The sequence below is a fragment of the Triplophysa dalaica genome, chromosome 25, assembly GCF_015846415.1.
Source record: "Triplophysa dalaica isolate WHDGS20190420 chromosome 25, ASM1584641v1, whole genome shotgun sequence".
NCBI lineage: Eukaryota > Metazoa > Chordata > Actinopteri > Cypriniformes > Nemacheilidae > Triplophysa > Triplophysa dalaica.
The window spans coordinates 9,090,824-9,111,541 of NC_079566.1; the positions used below are offsets into that span (position 1 = coordinate 9,090,824).

Here is a 20,718-nt window from a genome sequence, read left to right on the forward strand (position 1 = left end):
AGAAAGAAAGCCTGCTAAAAAACAATACAAATTCTATCCATTACAAATATAATTTTGTTAACATCACAGTACCTATACAATCTTTCTTTATTAAGTGTGTTTGGAGACTAATTCCAGTAGCATCCAAAATCCCCAATAGAGACAAACAGGCAGTGTTGGGTGTAACTAGTTACTAAGTAATTAGTTACTGTAATTTAGTTACTTTTCCCTTGGAAAAGGTAGAGCAAGGCTCATGTTTTCTGTAATTTAATTACAGTTACTTTTGATATAATTAAACTAAATACTTTGTGAAATATATGCGTGCGCAACAGTGTAATTGACATCAAAATTCAAAGTCTTACTTTAAAATCTGTGCTCACATTTGTAATACTTTGGTCAGTTAATAATATTATTTATTTGAATGAATTAAATAAGCCGTTTCATGTCTATCCTTGAATCACTTAACTTATCAAGGTCGATGTAGGATATAGAAAATAATTAGTAATGAGAAACTAAATACGTTTTGGACAGAGTAATTTGGACAATATTCTAATTACACTATTGAATATGTAATGAGTAACTAGTAATTAATTACTTTTTCAGAGTAACTTACCCAACAGGCCTTTACAGTTAAAGCCAATACAATTTCCAATAAAACCATTTCATTTATTAGAAAATTTGTAATGGTTTGTCATTTTGTTCATGAGGGAAGTATGCTTTTGAAAATTTTAACACAAATGAAAGAAAGTCCGAAAGAAAAGTACTTTAAATTTCACTTGGCACAGAAATAAAGATAGAAAAGAAGAAAACACACAAGTTACGCTTCACACAAAATAACATTTTTTTAAAAACGCTTTGTTTCATGTCTTTGTATCCATCAATTGAACTCTCATCGGATTTCACATCAGTTGTAATCTAGCAATCACACCGCCAGAGAGCAGGGTTACACCACACTGCCTTCCACTCACTCCCCTGTTTAAATAGAAGGGGATTAAACAGTCAAGTCGACTGTACTTCGCTCGCCTGTTCTGCTCTGATGCTGAGAGAAGAGACTGACACTGGTCGGGCGATCCATCACCTTTACGCTCAACCCGATGGATCTGTTTTTATTGCCGTAGAGAAGCTGGTCATGGAATCGGTGTCTTTGGATAGAAAATGAGTTCAATGCGCAAACTGGACTCATCTCGATTTTAACACTGAAGAACTTTTCTGGTTGGGATTTGTTCTTACACTGAAGCAGTGGGTAAGTTTTGTCCCTTTAATAGAAAAAAATAACATAAAAGCGTAAAGAAACGAATTATATTATTATCATGATTTTTCAGTTGACTTGTTTACGCATTTATGAAATAAATGTAAAGTTTGCGTAGCAAAATATTTTCTCTTTACGTTTGCGCCTGCGCATGTTGTTGGCAGAAAACGTTTCTTTGATAAAAATCTCATCGTTTGCTTAGTGATTGGTGTATTTTTACCGTTTTTTTTTTACAAAATAAAGATAACTTAACCCTCTAAACAAGTCGGTTATCATCATAAAGGATTTCAAGTGAATGCCTTGTTTTTATAAACATGCTTTTGTGTTTATTTGATTTCTACTTTTACGAGAAGTTTGGGTCAGCATTTGGTGATATAGCTACTATTGATGTGTGCTGTCGTCGGATTAATTCCTACGTTGTCACATAGATCTTTTGGACGGAAACATATTTATGTCTTTAATATTTACTTATTATTATTATTATATATATATATATATAAGTCTATCGCAAATGCGTTTGACATCCGCGCATCATGTGTTATCTGTCATACTGCCCGTTAACAGCTTGTAAACCAGGCCATTGGTTCACGACCGACAGTCTGTTCAGTAGAATGTGATTTATTATTAATTCATATAGCAAGATAGGCTACTTGCTTATAAGTATTATTTCAAAAGACGCAAAGCAAATACGCGGGAGAGCGCGCGCCCAGCACGGACACCTGCACGGCTCTATTCACGCGCAGCCACATCAATTAATCTGCCCTAGCGAGAGTGGCCAGGTGCAATAAACTATCGCATCAAAGTGGGATTGCTTACTGTACAAACTGCCGGGGGGTTGCCAGCAAGAATAATAGCCATGTCCACTTTGCAGGGTTAGCAGACTGTGAAGTGTTTCACTGGACCCTAACGGCACATGGCCCCCTTTTATCTAAGAATAACAATAATGATATAAAAATAAAATGTGGCACTCAAAAGAAGCAGCAGCCATGAATAATTGAGTAACAGAGAGAGAGAGAGAGATAACACATTCTCTGTTGTATTTTGGCAGAGTATTCGGGTCAGGGAACCTCTCCCACAGGGACTACACTGACCTCTCTTCACATGGTGCATGAGTGAAGAGCAATTTCATTATAAGCCAACGTTATCACTGTCTCTGACTTAAGTCACCCGTTTTCTCATTTCATCAACACATTTATCGCGTTAGAACTTGTCTATTAAAAGTCTAGCGTAATGAATTCAGTTATCTCAAGGACTGCCTTTCTCTAGAGACTACACTTTAAACATGTCTTTGTCTGCTAACCTTTAAAACAAAGGCCTAAATTTAATGAGGTCGAACGGCAAGGGAGAAATTATTTCAATCAACCTGGCAACAAAATTCTGCAGCCCATACCTGGTCATTTGTTTTCAATGTTTCTGTTATGCAAAGACATAGGTTTAGACCCCATGCAACACACACAATGACACTTAAATAATGCACTGCAAGTCGCTTTGGACAACTTTCTGTCAAATGCATACTGTTAATGTAAATTGTGTACACAGTACCACTTGAGAAATTTGTTTTTTAAAATGCGGAGACTATTAAATAAATGTGTTAAATTTGAAAATTGTTGTCATACAGCATGTGATAGTAGTTTGTCTTCTTCACGACAGCCTGAACACGGGACATCACAATGAGTAACATCTACGAGTCAGCTGCCACCACGCTGGGTCTCTTCAACAGCCCATGTCTGACAAAAGTGGAGCTCCGTGTGGCCTGCAAAGGAGTATCTGACAGGGATGCTCTGTCCAAACCCGATCCATGCGTAGTCCTCAAGATGCAGTCCCACGGGCAATGGTTTGAGGTGTGTCGTACTTTAGTAGCATATTGTGTTTTACATCTTCTATTCTTCAAGGCAGGCAGAATTATATTTTGGATAATATGTGTGTTTATGTGTATATATGGCTGATTTTGAGGCTGTGGATTGTGCTGTAATGTAAAAGTAAGATAAAAAAAGCTCCATTAGATAACAGACCAAAACGCATGTCTTGCTTCTATATAAAAGCTTCATAAACTCAAGCACATAGGTGCAGTATCTCAAGGATTTATCACAGACTTTTATTTTGTGCTGGCTGTCTGTGAAAATGTTTCAGTTTGAGACCAAAACAGCTGTTTCTGACATAGGTGGCTTTACTTGGCTCAGTTAAGGATTAAATAAAATATAAAATATAGATAAAATAAATAAGGCTGTCAAAAATACCACAAATGCAAAAATTAAATCTAGAAACTGTGTTTGTCATGTTTATAAAATCCTGCAAGTACAGCCGCAGAGACCAAATTAAGAGACCATTCCAAATTTTAATTTATTATATTTCTAGATGTATTGTGCCCATTCCAGTCCGGCGTCTGTTAAATTTTTACAAAATCAAACAGCAATGTGAACGACTGACAGCATGACACATAAAACTGAAAAACATGATTTTTGAACTATTACTCAAATTGCTTATAAGTGAATATGAACTTTTTCTTTGCAGTATTTGAAGTCTGAAAAAATACAAAGCGTCTTTTTCGTTATTTTGACCTGTTTCGCCAGTTCTCATTTTCTTTAAATAAACCCAAATAGAAACCATGTTTCTATTTAAATGTGGGAGAAATAGTAAAGTAACTAACTAAAGTAGTTTACAGAATAAAACACAATATTAATTTGACTCACATACCTGTAAAAATCACATACCTGTAAATAGTAAATTCAGAAAAACTGAAAACGGTCTTTGAATTGCAGTCACAACATGTGAATATTACAAAATCAGGATAGAAAATGTTATGTTCAAATTCAAAATATGTTTATGTTTATATTTTTTGCATATAGAAAATATGGTTTTGCTTTGTTCATGTTTTAATTCACACATTTTATTATGAAAATAACATCACGCTATATTATGAGAATACACTATTTTACTATGAAAATGATGTCACAAAAAGACATAATGGTACAACAACATGATTTATTTTCCTACTACTACATTTCATTTCCCATTTAGTTTTTGAATGAAATGTGACCAGGACATTTTCTCACCAGGCTTTGAGAAGTTGACTCATTGATGGGATGTTCATTGAGTGTTATTTTAAGAGGTTTGTTATAACCTGACACTTGCAGCAAATACAATTTGCACTTCAAGTGCAATAATTCAATCTCATCTGTGTTTAGCTAAATTGGCTCTGTTCTGGAAAAAGCCATTGACATTGATTTGGAATGTCAACTGAATCAATTCAGTACATGAACTGGATTGAGGAAAATCCTTTTCGTCGTCCAAACAATCAGCCAGTGGATTGAATCGTATAGGACTGCACTGATACCCACAGATGTCATTTTAAAAAGAGCTTTAAACACTGAGGTCAAATTCGACCACTCTGACATTTGACATGTTCTGATTGGTTGCAGGTGGACCGGACGGAGGTGATTCGCAGCAGCATCGTTCCGGTTTTCTCCAAGGTCTTCACAGTGGATTACTACTTTGAGGAAGTGCAGAGGCTCCGCTTTGAGTTGCATGACATCAGCAGCAGCCATAATGGACTCAAAGAGGCGGACTTTCTGGGTGCCATGGAGTGCACGCTCGGACAGGTGATTGCACTGCAGAGTGCACACTTAGCGGAAACGCAGTAGGGAAGATGAAAGTGTGCATGTGGAATGAGAGTGTGAGAGGGTGGATGGCTGAATTAGAAAGATTCTGGGTATTCAAAAGGGTGCTCAAAAGAGCAGGAAGGTGCCATGTGGTTAAAAGCACTGTAAAAAAACTCTTTTGTTCTCATCTGTAATAAAACAAGACTGCAGTACACGATTAATGGAACATGAGCGAATTCAAGAGTTCATGCAAGGAAAAAACACGATGTGCTTGATAAGAGAGATTTGTAATGGACCTCTTCAGTTTCAGACTTTTTGTGTTAATGTGTCCCTTATGTTCTCCGCTTTTTCTTCACAGATCGTATCGCAGAGGAAACTCTTGAAAGCTTTACTGAAGCAAGGAAACACAACGGGAAAATCATCTATCACAGTGAGAACAGACATCCCACATCCACATTGAAAATGCACTCTTTTCGTATAACCTGAGCGATCACCTCTTTGAAATCACAGGTGACAGCGGAAGAGTTGTCTGGAAATGATGACTATGTGGAGTTAGCGTTCAGTGCCAAGAAACTGGATGACAAGGTTTGACATCTCAGTAATTGCTCAGCAGGCACCTAGTGAGGGAAACATCTGATAACATTGGTTACACAAGCACAAACACAAACAAAACAAAGTAATCTCTGTAATCTTGTTTTTTGACAGATGTTGAAAGTGAACTTTGTATATTGATCCTTACGCCTTCCAATACTGCTTTATGACTTTAAAAGCGATTATCACCAAGATCTACATGCAGCAGATGGATCATACACTACATAGAAAAATAACAATAACAAGTTTGAAGGGACAGTACACCTGAAAATGAAAATTCTTTCATCATTCATTGACATGTATGACTTTCTTTCTTCTGCAGAACACAAAAGAATATTTTGAAGAATTCTGGTAACCACATATCATTGGCCCCCATTTTATAAATACATTTCTCAAAATATCTTCTTTTGTTTTCCACAGAAGAAGGAGTCATATACAGCTTTTCAATGGCATGAGAGGGTGAATAAATGATGACAGAATTTTAACTTCCGAATGGGACAGACCATACTTTATGCAGATGTGTCTGGAAATGATAAAGTAACACACATGAAGATATCTACATATGTATTTCTTCATTGGGCTGAATGTTTGTTTTTGGTATTTAGGACTTTTTTAGCAAGTCAGATCCATTTCTGGAAATCTTCAGAGTAAATGACGATGGCACAGCGTCACTGGTGCACAGAACAGAGGTGAGATATTCACACATGCAACTGCATATAAATACATGTTGAAAAAATACAATTTTACCTCCATTAACTGATTCTAATGTTTTATATTGTGTAGACTATAATGAACGATCTCAATCCTGTCTGGAAATCATTCAAAGTTTCATTGAACACACTCTGCAGTGGAGACCATGAGCGAGAGCTGAGGGTATGACAGACGTTTTACTTGTTCAGCTTTTCATATGTGCTAAATATTTTTAATATTCTGTTTCAATTTTATATTTTAGAATGTATTACTCTGTCTTTGTATGTGTCTGTGTAAGTGTGTGCTGCAGTGCATTGTTTTGTGATACATATACAGTATATATACATATATGTATATAGCAGGATACATAATTCTGTTCCTTTACTGTCAATAATGTGCTACAGTTTAAATATTTTTGCAGAATTCCTTATTAATTTATATGAGGTCAATAATCTAAATGTACTTCACATATGCTTTTGAGATGTCTAAAGGTGTGATGAAGTGGTGTTGGTTATTGTTCCATACTGTTATATGAGGTCTAGTTATGACGTTTGCGTGGTTTTTACATTCAAAAACGTCAAAATCAATTATTAATAGGCTATTTTCTACACAGGTTTTGAGGCCAGCTCTGCAAATGCTCTGTTTTAATGGTTGTGCCGCATTGAAGACTTTATAAGTAAACGCCCACTGCTTTGATTGGATTACAGTTTGCGTATTATGATATTTTTCATATTTCGTGGACTAAAACTAGACTAAAACTAAAATGATGGGGTTGACTAAAATGTAACTAAAACTAAATTGCATTTTCGTCAAAAGATTATGTCTAAAACTAAATCAAAATTTGCTGTCAAAATTAACAATGCCTCGGAGAAATTAAACAAACAAAAGCTTCATGTTTTTCCCACATTAGCTGGAACGTCTTTAAAATAAACTTTAACCCCGCTGCGGCATTACTAATGTCGGCATCCGAAGGAAGGTTATGCAGCGACTGTATTGTTCCACAACCAGGGTGGGACAATATTTAGCTATCTTAAACGGCATGTTTGTTTATTGCTTGCTCGCTCTATCTAGTTCCGCGCCACTTCAGAATAGTTATGCGCGACCAGTGGGCGGGGCTAGAGAAGTAGTCGTTGATATTTTGTCTATGGAGGCGGTGTTCAACCTATCAATGTGGTCATAGATAGGTGCATTCCAAAACCTGCCGTTCGCTGGGCCTGGTGTCAATAACAGATGTAATCTCAGTAACAAGGGCATTTTCAGTTCTGACACTTACATGATGTTCATGTGAATACGATTCCCTCTTATAAAACAAAAGCTCGGGTTAAAATGCTGATTTTAATTCATCACTCCTTTAAAGTCTTATAGGACAGTGGGTCTTCTTATTAAAAGAACATTCATACAGCTTTTACGTGAGCATTTTTTAATATTTGCTTCTGATTTCACCGTAACTGTTTGGTCACATCAGATTAGAATCAGCTTGGCAGATTTATGTGATGCCAGTCTACTCCATTCCGCCTCTCCATTTTAGCTGACATCTCTCATAGTGAGCTAATTACTGAGTGTGTAAATGGAGCCCGGCTGTTTGGAGGACCCTGACAGTTAACTGAGAGGACCAGACACGGTGGAACCAAAGCCAGAAATTGATGTTATAGCCCTTTAGTCCATTCAAGCCCACACTGGTTCTGAGCAGCCGGACATCACTGTTAGAATGTCATGTCCTTCAGTCAAACCTGTAAATAGCAATGTTCTTGCAACTCTAGGAAGGACAAGAAATACTGTTAGCTACTAGTTAAGATTGAGTGAGTTTAGAAAGTGAGACTAGACTCCAAAAAGACCTCCACAACTTTAAGTAGACGTTGTTAAATATTTAAAGTCTGAATGACTAGAGCGTTGGCTTTATCTGAAGCGACAGTAAGATCTACTTTATAAGTTCTTGGGTGATAATAAGTTGACGTGACCTGTAAATGTGGTATGTCATACACCATCTCAAATTACTGTTACCATTTGGCTAATTCTTTTATAAAGCAATTTGTGCGGTATATTATAATACAGTATATAAAGTGACAGCTTTGCTTATTTGTATTCCCTATAAGAGTGCCTATTTCAAGCGTGTTTATGTGTGTCTAGTACAACGAACGCTTGTTTGTGTCAAACTTTCCTTTTCTCTCTGTTTATCTCCGCTCACACTCACAGATTTCAGCATTGCAGGTGTAAGATACTCATTGGTATGCGTTGCAGAAAGAGGCATTAGAGAGCTGCATTGTACTTATCTGATTCTAAAGGAGATTCTCTTTTTATTTAGGTTTAAATAACATTAAATCTATACGTCCTTATCTAATTCTGCACACAGCTGTTGTGGACGGAAGGAAATACTGAAGCGTGATGTTTTAGATCTTACTTTCATTTGCATTAGAGAAAATAAACAACTGAAAGCATTTAAACATATTGCTGCTGTCCTTTTGAATCGTTGTATCTCCATATTTCATGATTGTAATTTGCCATAAATCATTATTATTAGTCACCCTTTATGTTTATCAATGGGTTTTGCAAATATTAAACCAATAAATAGTAGTAAAAGGTGCTTGTCAACTTTGACAACACAGTATGTAAACATTTAAAAAGTACAGTGTTTTTTTCCATTTTCTGAAAAACAGCAAATTTGGAGGTTTCGGAAGGACAGCGAAGATGTAGAGAGTTTCGTTAAACATCTCCGAGTTCGTACTTTATTTTTTACTGCACTAGCTTTAACTTGTAAATAACCTCAATTTACTGCAAGTTTACCAAATCTATATTGCTTGGGAACATGCCATTTTAAATTAAGGTTGCGGCAATTATGTTAAGTGGCTGAATGAGCGGAAATACAAAATCTAATATTCAAATATTGTTCATTGGTCCAAATAAGTGTGGCATATATCTATTAAGTTCTTCTGAGTACTCAAGGGCATTCGTTGTCAGACAGATTGGAAAACAGTTGAATATAGTCCTGAATATACATGAGCTGTTTTGTTTAATATTCATGACTTTGTTACACCGAGCAGAGGGGACAGCAATATCTCTGCAGTGAAAACACACATTGAATTCAGATTCATGGAGTTTCGAATCAGAACCACTGCAGTTGAATCAGGTCTGACGTGAGGACAGTAGACAGTCTGACTGAGACGAACATAAATTCAGAATCTAAAAATATATAATCAAATTTAGGAATAACAAAGAAATATGTATTATTAATAACGTTTCTGCACTGTTCTTTATCTATTGAAAATCATATTAGTGATGAAAAGATCAGATACCTTTGCATAAAAGCATAATGTCAAAAGCATGTAAGAAGTAATCTTCTGTGCAGTGCAGATTTTGATTGGCCCATTAACAGTTTATATGTGTTTGAGCAATGCAGAGCATTCTGGGAATGTTTCCAAACTGTGCATAAGAGAAGGTGTGAGTTTGAGATGACTTATTGCTGGTTCCTCTTCCTTTAGCTGAAAAGTCAACCACAGCATCTCTGTATTAATATTTTAAATGGCCTTCAAATTTTGATTACCACCCGCGTATGTGTCGCATCAATGATTCATTAACAACAATGCTACAGTGCAGTCTTCCTGCACCCGACACACACACAACCATGCTCACAAAGACATGCACACACACCAGCACACAGATGTGAGCGTTAAATCTTTAAACCAACAACATGACAAGGCACATTCAATTTTACTTGTATTATAATAGCAAAATGGCCTGATGTTCATTTGTATGAACAGGAGCTCACAGGTCGTAAAGATTGTGAGAAATGTTTTACTCTCAAAGATGTAGAAAAAGCTACGTTTACAGTTGCCAGATGAAAAATGATCAAAACGTTGCATTTTACTCCCACGGTAGTGTGAAAAGTTATTGCTTTCATCATGTTGGCTGCACTTGTGCTGTTCTTAAGAATATTAGCATTTGGACGCAGTTTAATTAGTTAGTATTTTTACCCTTCATTCAATCTGTCGTTTCTGAGATAATGCCATGTTGGCAAATGGTTGTTTTAGAATGTGTATGTGGAGAAAGCTCTTTGCTAATGCGTAAACGATGAATTTTGCTTTAATCTTTATATTTACAGTATACTGTATATATTGTAAAGTCGTACTGTTTTGGTCATTCATGTCATTTCTTGCTTTAAAATTTTCTTTTTTTCTTGTTGCAGTGTACAGTATGGGACTGGGATTCAAATGGCAAACACGACTTCATAGGGGAATTTCAAACCACCTTCAAAGAGATGAAGTCAGCCATGGATGGGAAGCAGGTACACATCCACCCAGCACATTTTGCTTCTACATTTGAGATCTTGCTTTTCAATGAAAAGAAAAGTGAAAAGAAAAATCATATTATCACTATTGTTTGCCAAATAACATGGTTACATGGATTTGGTGATGTGATGTTTCACATCATTTCAGAATAAGTATACCTATGTGAAGTCGCACTAGATTATGAAGATCCATAAACATTTCAGGGAGATGCCCATAGTGAGTGCACTTAAATAAGCAAGCAATAGAAAAGATGTTAAAACGTTTCCAGAATAGATATAGCATGCATGCTTCCTAACTCACTTACAGTATAGGCTATGAGGCAAGAAAGCGTTTATTAAAAAAAAAGCTCATATCACATCTCAACAGTACTTTGCCTATGGGCATGTAAAAATAGAATTTGTGAAAAGTTGTCAGTTCGTAAACAATCCTCATCCAGCTTTATGGATGTAAATATATTCTCTTTAGTATTTCACTATGAGCAGTATAGTATATATTTAACTGCATACCCGTTTCTCTGTGCTTCATTCTTAATTCATTTTTTTACTTTTGTTTTGTCCGTTATATGGAGATTCTAGATGTGTTGGTACTATGGACACAGTGTGTCCTGGGGGAGAGAAAGGAAACAAAAAGAAAAGGGTGCATGGGGAAAGGACGGACTAGGGCGAAAAGAAAAAAAAAGAGTTGAAAATCAGTGAACATAAAGTGGCAGCCAAAGAAAGTGATTGAGAGAGAGACAGAAGGACAGATAGATAGAAAATAACAGTGAATGTGTATTTGTGATGTCAGATGTGTCCGCTGTGTCATGTTTTGACAGTTTAGAGTACGGTAGTGATGAAATGCCTGACTGGGTCATACACACGTGAACTGGTGTTACAGACAGAGTGAAATGATGAGATGAAGATTTTGAGGAGAGTTTCACTTTTTATGTGCGAAAGGCAAATATAGCATGCGATTTATTATAATATCCTTGTAATATGATTTTTTTTAGGCTAAAATGTATGCATTTTAGAGCTGTCAAACTTTTAATCGCATCCAGAATAATAGTTTTGTTTACATAATATATGTCTGTGTACTCTGCATATTAATTTTGTATTCATAAACACATACACACACATGTATACATATTAAGGAAACATTGACATGTATTTATTTATATTTACCAATAATTTAAATGATGTATAAATGTTTATAAAAAAAAACTTAAAGAAATGCGTGTATGTGTATCTTTTTATAAAGACAAAATGAATATGCACAGTACAGAGATATATTATGTAAAATCAAACTTTTAATCCGGATGCGATGAACCACGATTAACAGCCATGATGCATTTTAAACATAATAAGACACTTTCCTTAATTTAATAATGTTTTACACATAAAATAATAAATAGTATTTTTTTAAATAGTTGAAATTATAGACACCTGCAGTACATGAGAAGACTCCTAAAAAAGAGGATGTGCTGGGCTCACATGAAGGGTCTCACATGAAGATCTCATGATTGGCCGAGTACTACTTTATCTCCGTAACCATCTTGTTCATCCTGGAATAAATAAATCATGGTTAACTGGAAAAAGTATCAGTAGTGAGAACACAATGAACCCACGGGAGACAAAACAGACATTGCTGATGGTGCTGCTGATAGACAGTGATACTTCAGACTTCAGAAAAATATACTGTAGCCTGTAAGTTGTCTTCCGTTCCGTATACGGGACACCTAATTTTGCGTCAATATTGTGCATGCAATTTCTAATCGAATCATGACAAACTATATATCATTGAAAAGGTCTAAGACTCTAGAATACAGATTTCTTTGGTGTTTTTAAAATTATTTATGTAGAGAGAGTAATTGATTCTTTTTTATAAAGATTGTGCTTAGATATTTTGTTATCCTTTTGCGACCTGTATTTTTTTTATGTATTTTTTAATCAAAGAAAAACATAAACTTTTTTTATTTCTTTTTTACAATAAACAGCATACCTTTCATTTTTATATTTTGTGTGTGTGATTTTATTTTTGTTGCAATAATCAGCTACTTTTCATTTTTCAAACGAGACCAATCACAAGTCTGTATTCCAAAGAATTCATGAGTTACCGAACATTTAGTTCCAAAATGCGTTTTCATGTGTAGGCTAAAGAGGGCTCCGACAGTTATTAAACACTATTTGGTATTTTTATTTTTTTACAATCAACTACTTTCAATCGATGCCACTTTTGCACATATACACACACATCATAAGTGTTACAAATACACACTACTCATCAGTCATCACTCATCAGGTTATTGCGTTGCTTCTCTCGACTGAAATGTATTACAGGCTGTTCTGATTAGAAATCATTGTGTGGCTTTAAATTCCATTAACTTTATATGCACAATCAGTCTCTTGAGTCCACAGAGGAGCAGAGCAGACAGACTTCAACAGACACTTCACAGTGCATTTAATAATCAGTGGAAGACCTCGACCGGGTGTATGCGCTGCAAGTGAAGGGAACAAACATGTGCTTTATTTTCAACAGGAAACTCGGATACGTATCATATGTAACGAGACTGCATGTATACACATACTGTACATATACAGTGTATTGATGTGAAGTAAAGATTGTGTGCGCCGCTATTTTTAATCAACATTCTGCTCTCAGCCAACTCAAGAGAAACTGATCCTGAATCTTTTCAAAAGATGAAATATCAACTCTGACATGTTTATTGAAGTCTTGCCTGCACCTCTCGCTCTCGCCAATCACTTTCATATTTTCTGAAAAGCCCAACAACAGGCTCTATGGTGTCCTGAGTCATTTAGACATCCATCTGTCAGTGTGATTGTAAGGCTGTGGATATGTTTCTCTCATAATAATCTATCACAAGCACCTTAGACTTTTGATATAAGACCTGCACGTCTACGCAATCTATCATGCGGATCACGAGGGTTTAGGGCAGAGCTGATGTGTTCTGAAGTCTCCTGTTTCTGACAGATGCAGTGGGAGTGTATCAATCCTAAGTACCAGGTGAAGAAGAAGAACTACAGAAATTCTGGGATGGTGATTCTTACCTTGTGCAAGGTGAGAATGTTCACTTGCAACAGTATATAGAAAGTGGTTGCTTTATAGTTATGGTTTGGCCTGGTATAGGGTTTGATCCCAAATACAGGTTAAGAAGAATGTTTCCTGGCAACAAAAATAACGATCTGTCTTTGTTTCAGATCATAAAGATGCACTCTTTTCTGGATTATATTATGGGAGGTTGTCAAATTCAGTTTACAGTAAGTATTTTAAAATGCCATGACTTTAAATGCACAAATTTAGGCAACAATCGATAGATTTAAAGGAACAGTTCTCCCAAAATGAAAATTCTGTCTTTATTTACTCACACTTAAGTTGGTCCAAATCTGTATGGGTTTCTTTGCGTTGACGAACAAAGAGATAGATATTTGGAAGAATTCTTGAAACCAAAGTGTTCTCGGCCACCATTGACTACCATAGTAGGAAAAACTTTTTATACATTTATTTGTTCTGTTGAACACAAAATAAGATATTTTGAAGAATGTAGGAAATCAAACAGTTCTGGGGCATTTTTTACTATCATTGTCATTTTTCCTACCATGGAAGTCAATGGTGGCCAAGAACTGTTTGGTTACAAGCATATGTACAAATATATTTCTTTTTGTTCAACCAAACTAAGACTGGACAGATTTGAAACAACTTGAGGGTGTAACTAATTATTTTGGGGGTGAACTGTCCCTTTAAGTCTGTCTAACAAATGAGCCACTGTTAAAAACATCAAATTTTAGAATTATTTTTTTGGATCGTCACACACGATAAGTGTTTAATATTATCAAAAGGTTAAATTAATTCTCAATATCAACAGCCCTCATAGACACCCTCCATCAGTCATTGTCTTTTCTATGCTACAAACGTCTTTTACATCATTTAAAAAACGTTATTCTGTGACTTTACATTAACACTAGTGTTGTTCTGCAGGTGGCAATTGATTTCACCGCTTCAAATGGCGACCCTCGAAACAGCTGCTCCCTCCACTACATCCACCCATACCAGCCAAATGAGTACCTGAAAGCTCTTATTGCGGTGGGAGAGATCTGCCAAGACTACGACAGGTGACCCACCATTCACTCCATCGCTGAATCAGCCAATCAGTGAATTTTGCCAAATGAATTTACCAACAGATCTGCTCCATCCCCAAAATGGCCACTCATCTGTTTACATGTTTTTTCTAAGTAAAGGCTATTACACAAACTTTCAGACTAATTAATCGATCAATTACGCATTGCGTCTTTCAAGCATTCAGTAATATGACTGTCTGTGTGTTTAGAATGCAGTGATTTCGTGTCTAAGAATTGTCACTTTTTGTCACCCAAGGAGACAGTAATTTAGGTAGTGTGTCCATCATATTTGGCCCTCCTCAGCTCATTGCTCTTCTCTGAAGCTTATCCATTCTGCTTCTCATCTGTTTCCAGTGACAAAATGTTTCCAGCGTTTGGCTTCGGAGCACAAATCCCTCCGGACTTCAAAGTAAGTTCATTGTTTCATGTGGAAAAAAGGAGTTTTATTTTTAAACTTTCATTCTTCAGTTGAAATTATGCTTGATTTTAGGTATTTAAAGTAAAGTAAAATAACTCTCCCTGTGATGCTTATTTTATTTGTCTGTGTTAGATTTAATAACTATTGAATGTCAGATCAATTTTCCACTAAGATATGTAAATTGAAGATTAAATCATATTTCATTCAGTGGTCATGTTTTTAAATGTTGCAACTTATTGACTTATTTTTCCAAACCAAGTTTTGGTTGATTTTCATTCATAAACGATGAGAAGTCATTGCGAGATGAAAATATAAAGATTTTTTTAAATGCACAGTCACTAATAAAACTTGAAAGTTGAGATGTATCAGACTGAATATCTAATTTGATTTTACGACTGCAGAAGTTTCTAACGCAATATTATAAATCACCATGGAAACCAAAGTGCCCTAAATCGCTCACAGTTACCTGACAGGAGATTGCTGAATAATTCATGAACTGCCCTTTCGCATAACCACCACATCATCACCTGCTAATCTACGCCAATCACAGGTCATCCGATTGGTTGCAATGTTCAAATCAGAGGTCGGGACGTGGTTGGATGTGACTCTGAAAATGCGTTTTATTTGACTCCAGTACAAGCCACGGGGAAGTTCCATGTTTTATGCATGCCGTTATTCTTTTCATTGACTGAAAAGACTTTAAATATAAATGAAAGAACGTGTTAGTTCTTTCAGTACATCGTGCAGGCTCTAAAAACATCATACCCACTTTGAAATAGGTGAATCTGAAACTGACTGGTTGTGTATCCCAGATGTGTGTTATTTAGAATATCAAAGCTGAAGGTTTCACAGTGTCACAGATTTTTTGATGTTGAGTTTCTCTGTCCGTCCTTAGGTTTCTCATGATTTTGCAGTAAATTTCGATGAGGACAACCCAGAATGTGCCGGTGAGCACAAGTGTTTTTATTTTTAAATGTTAATTGAAATCCAGTTTAATCTGTGTGATGCAAACATCACTAATGGTAATTCAAAGCATGAGTCATGTGGCGTTTTAACCGATGATCGTGCATTTAAATGATGATGTGCTTTTTAAACGTGATGTTATCAATTTTTTCATTCTTGAGACAAAAGGTCATATTAGTATTTTCATACGATTTATTTTTATGTGTAGAAGACTGGTTAAAATAGTCCGCAGTATATCGTGACTTGTTTTAGCCTTGACTGTATTCACAATATACAGTTTGGCCTCTTGTACCTAAAGTATGTTCAATTATTACAGGTTTTTTTAAGTATGCTTTTGTGTGTTTTGTAGGAATTCAAGCCGTGGTTGACGCTTACCAGAACTGCTTGCCAAAAATCCAGCTGTATGGTCCGACTAATATCGCTCCCATCATTCAGAAGGTTGCCAACTCTGCCTCTGAGGAGATGCACACCAAAGAGGCCATGGTTAGTAAGAGATAAAGAGAGATTATGAAAGAGAATAAGAGAAAAAGAAAGAAAGAAAGAATAAGACAAGTGGACAGAACCATGTTGGCACCATCTACTTTGTCTGAGTGTCAATGTTTATATGCTCCTAAACATTTTCTCCTTTGATTCTTTCTGCCTTTAGGAATATTTTATACTGCTGATCTTGACAGATGGAGTGATCACAGATATGGCAGACACAAGAGAGGCCATCGTCCACGCCTCCCACCTGCCCATGTCTGTCATCATCGTCGGCGTGGGCAATGCGGATTTCAGCGACATGCAGATGCTGGATGGGGATGATGGAATACTCCGCTCACCTAAAGGAGAACCGGTCCTGAGGGACATTGTTCAGTTCGTGCCATTCCACAACTTCAAACATGTGAGTAAAAAACATAAAAACACGGTTAAACTTAACAATTGAAATGCATTTATTCTTATTGGTGTCAAATTGCTGAATTGATTGGAGATTTTACAAAGCATCCAAATCTTGAAATACTGCCCTAATAGCACACATGAAACACAATTCACAGTTTGCAATGAAGCAAGACCTTATCAGCTGCTCTTGAAGACATTCTCTCTCTGTGGAGCCAGAAGAAATTAATGACCATTACATATACCCTTAAAATTCTTAAACTTAAAAATTGTCCAAAATATATAAATAAATGACAATTTAATACAAAGAGAAAAAAATGAATTTGACTAGATTATATAGATACAGTATAGATGTAAGTAAGATATATGATTTAACAAGTAAATATATAAATAAATAAGCAGATATACATGAACAATTCTACTTTACAAAATCATTTGAAGGCATAGTTCACCCAAAAAAGAAATGTATGTCATCATTTACTAACCCTCTCGTCATTTGAAACCTGTATGACTTTCTGTCTTCTGCAGAACACAAGAGAAGATATTCGGAAGAATGTTGGTAACCGAACAACATCTGTACCCATTTACTTCTGTTGTACGGACACAAAACCAATGCAAGTCAATGGACACCACCATTGTTCGGTTACCAACATTCTTCAAAATATCTTCTTTTGTGTTCTGTAGAAGAATGAAAGTCATACAGGATTGAAAGGACAAGAGCTTGAATGAATTAAGACAGAATTAACACTTTTGGTTGAACGAAAATTGTGTGTTGCACATTATAGCATCATATAATTATATGCCGAAAACGGCACACAGCTGATTAAAAGTCCCAAACAGAATGTTTTACCAGTTTAATGACTGACTAATAAACCAAAGCTTAGTGAACAGATGTTTATAGATGTTAATAATGAAGAAAGACGCTTCGTGCCAAGTTTGGTGATTCAACCGAGTTGAACCTCCGGTCAGAGTATAGAAACTATGAGAGGGCTTAGTACATCTGAAGGAATCCTGCTTGCGTTTCATCTCGCCGTTGTCTCAGGTCTTGCCTCACAGCTGTCTGTCTCACCCTCAATAACAAGCATCTCGCCTCTGTAACAGAGGGACCGACTACATCAAAGCATTTACATTTTACAGCTCTGTGTTAAGGTTTAATAAAAGGGTGTGAAAGCGTTCATGTAGAACAGTCTTCATAATGAATGCGTTCCTATAAGTGCAGTTAGACATATTCTGTGCTGCTAGCACCATGTAGGCCTATATGTAAAGCGAGAGAGAATGAAACCTATTGTCAAAACAGTCTTGTCTCTCTCTTTTTTTTATCACAAAACCTGTGGATCATATCAGGAAGTGTAATTTTGAACCTTTGATGTTGTTCATAAATTATTTCTTGTATATGTAACAATGATAGCTGTGAGAATGACAGATTGTACTTGATGGTCCTCATATAACAACACAGCACAATAACTGAATTATCATAACATCTTAAAGTCTGGTGAGATATGTCTTGGTTGTCTTACCTCCAAAAAAAATATTTATGTCTGGTCAGCAATGTCTATGTTGTTTTATCTCATAATGTAATATTTATGTATATTATATTTACTTATTGTTTTGCACAATTATGTACCTTTATGTTGCTTTAGGAAGGATTTGTTTTTGGCCGTGACCCATCAAGTTTCTCATGTGATTTATAGCCGTATGGTTCAAGGAATCCCATGCTGCAAAATCCAGCGAAGGCTTTGTTTTGCTTCTTTTCACAGTCGAGAAAATGGCTGTTAGGAAACTTGCTACCTCAGGTCAACTTCTGCAATATCACACAATTCATAAATATAGCGCAACTCTGAAAGTGTGAAGTCGACCGTCCGAGGCGAATGTTCCAGTGAGAAACTGAGCTCGTGTACGTGCGCGCGCTTTTATTTTTAGCTCCGTCCTGCTGTGTTTTCTCCTGTCTGTCTCTAGCTGTTTGCAGACAGGAAGAAATAGGAGTGACACCTTCTCGGTATCATCCACTCAAGTGCAATTGCGAGATTTCATGTATGTTCTCTCATACCTGTTTTGTCTTCAACACAGGCCTCTCCCGCGGCATTGGCGAAAAGTGTTCTGGCCGAGGTTCCCAATCAAGTTGTGGATTATTACAATGGAAAAGGCATCAAGCCCAAATGCATGTCAGACTTTGAATCTTCCAGGGCTTTCAGTCCCTGAGCAACGCACAGCCATAGAAGATCTTCGGAGGCTCGGGAGAGTCGGCTCCTTTTTCAAAGGCTTAAGACAACTTCATTGATCATTTCTTTGCTTGCAGCAAAGGTATTGACAAGCTGGTCTGTCCTTGGTTTTTTCACAGTAGGTTTTAACATAGCCTTCAGCAAAATATCCTTTTTTCTTATACAATTATTAAAGGAACAGTTCACCCAACAATAGATAAAGATATTTGGAAGAATACTTGTAACCAAACAGTTCTTGGACCCTATTGACTGCCATAGTAGGAAGAATGAAAATGGGAGTCAAAAGTGCCCATTTTGTTTGCTTTCCTACATTCTTCAAAATATCTTCTTTTGTGTTCAACAGAACTAATACATTTAAAAAGCAAATTTTCCTACTATCGTAGTCAATGGTAGCCAACAACTTTTTGGTTGTAAGCATTTTTCCAAATATCTTTCTCTGTGTTCATCAGAACGAAGAAATTGATACAGATTCGGAAGTTGAAGGTGAGTTATTTAAGAATGTTCATGTTTGGGTGAATTGTTCCTTTATCGTAATTTAAAACCCCTTAATGACGTTAAGATTTTTTTTCATTTAAACCTTCAAACCAACTAATCTGCCAGCACCTTTTGATCTGACTTCACATGCTCTGTGTACATAAGAGAGAAGAATTGAAACATGCAACAGTGGATAGTCTTCCTTTAGATTCCGACATGCAATTGTTAGAGCTTATTTGTTTTTCCCTTATTACTGGTATTTTATCCGACCTGCTGTACAAGGGCTATACGTCCAATATAGCGTAATATTGAAATATGTGATAGTTTAGGAAGCAAGTGGTTTGGTTATTGGCCTGCATGACCAATGCTCAGTCCTTTCTGATCCAAAGTGCAACCATCTTATTAATGCTTTATTTATTTTCAAACTTATTTATGATGTGAGGCCTTTACAACTGCATACAGTATGTTCCATGCATTTAAGTGTATTGTATATAATCCTGTTAACAAAATACTTGTATTTATTTGAAAGCATGTTACATGGACTCCTTTTTGTGAATACAAAATTGAATTTTTTTCTACAGGTTTCATGACATTTGTTTAATGAGACTTCTTAGCATAAACTGCAAAATCTTTCAGATGTTTGGAAATTGTAGGCGTGTTTTTCTGGTGGTGTATTAGACATTTAACTTTCCTCTCATATTCTCTTTGGAGTGTGTGTATGGGTGATTGAAAATTTGTGTGTGCTTGCTAACAACAGAAACCAGGACTGTATTTCGCATGTTTCCAATAAAGAAAGTTTTCCCAATGTTGTTGTTTATCTCTGTCAATACTGTTGACCACTGAATGCAGTATTTTGTCTCTCAGTGATGCTGATCAAGAAGGTTTTTGCTAAATTTCCTAAAGGGATGTTTGAATGTAGAGGCTCTTGCACATTCATCAGAAGACCTTGAGAAATGTAGTCCTACAGGCGTGATCGACACTTTGTGAGTCAGAGGAATCTTTGAAGTTTAAACACACAAACATACTGTACACACAATTTTCTCAAATGCCTTTTAATTACCTCCTACATGAATAATTTAACACCCAGATCAACAAGACAAGACCAGGGGATATGAAGAGAAAGAGATTATCTCATTTACACCTTATTCACATCCACGCCTACACACTAACAACAGCAGTAAATATACTTCAGAGACAGATTTTTTAAGTTTGTACGTGCACATCGGTACATCAAGTTCATTCTTAAATTTTAAATGTTATATAGG

The 20,718-nt window shown here is 36.1% G+C and overlaps 1 protein-coding gene across 1 annotated transcript; it reads left to right on the forward strand.

Annotated features, from left to right (window-relative positions):
- Positions 1-1,016: 1,016 nt before the first annotated feature.
- cpne4b (copine IVb) lies at positions 1,017-20,258 on the forward strand. Its single transcript, XM_056741847.1, has 16 exons — positions 1,017-1,222; positions 2,879-3,069; positions 4,648-4,827; positions 5,186-5,257; positions 5,338-5,412; positions 6,024-6,107; positions 6,202-6,291; positions 10,289-10,387; positions 13,359-13,445; positions 13,586-13,645; positions 14,364-14,497; positions 14,858-14,912; positions 15,817-15,868; positions 16,234-16,367; positions 16,531-16,767; positions 18,828-20,258. The coding sequence occupies exons 2-16, from the start codon at positions 2,899-2,901 to the stop codon at positions 18,957-18,959; spliced, it is 1,662 nt and encodes a 553-aa protein (XP_056597825.1). The 5' UTR covers positions 1,017-1,222; positions 2,879-2,898; the 3' UTR covers positions 18,960-20,258.
- Positions 20,259-20,718: the final 460 nt, after the last annotated feature.

Coding starts and splice junctions, on each gene's coding strand:
- cpne4b (XM_056741847.1), top strand. CDS start 2,899: ATGAGTAACATCTACGAGTCAGCTGCCACCACGCTGGGTCTCTTCAAC. Junction 4,828..5,185: donor TGGAGTGCACGCTCGGACAG/GTGATTGCACTG, acceptor TTTTCTTCACAG/ATCGTATCGCAGAGGAAACT. Junction 6,292..10,288: donor ACCATGAGCGAGAGCTGAGG/GTATGACAGACG, acceptor TTCTTGTTGCAG/TGTACAGTATGGGACTGGGA.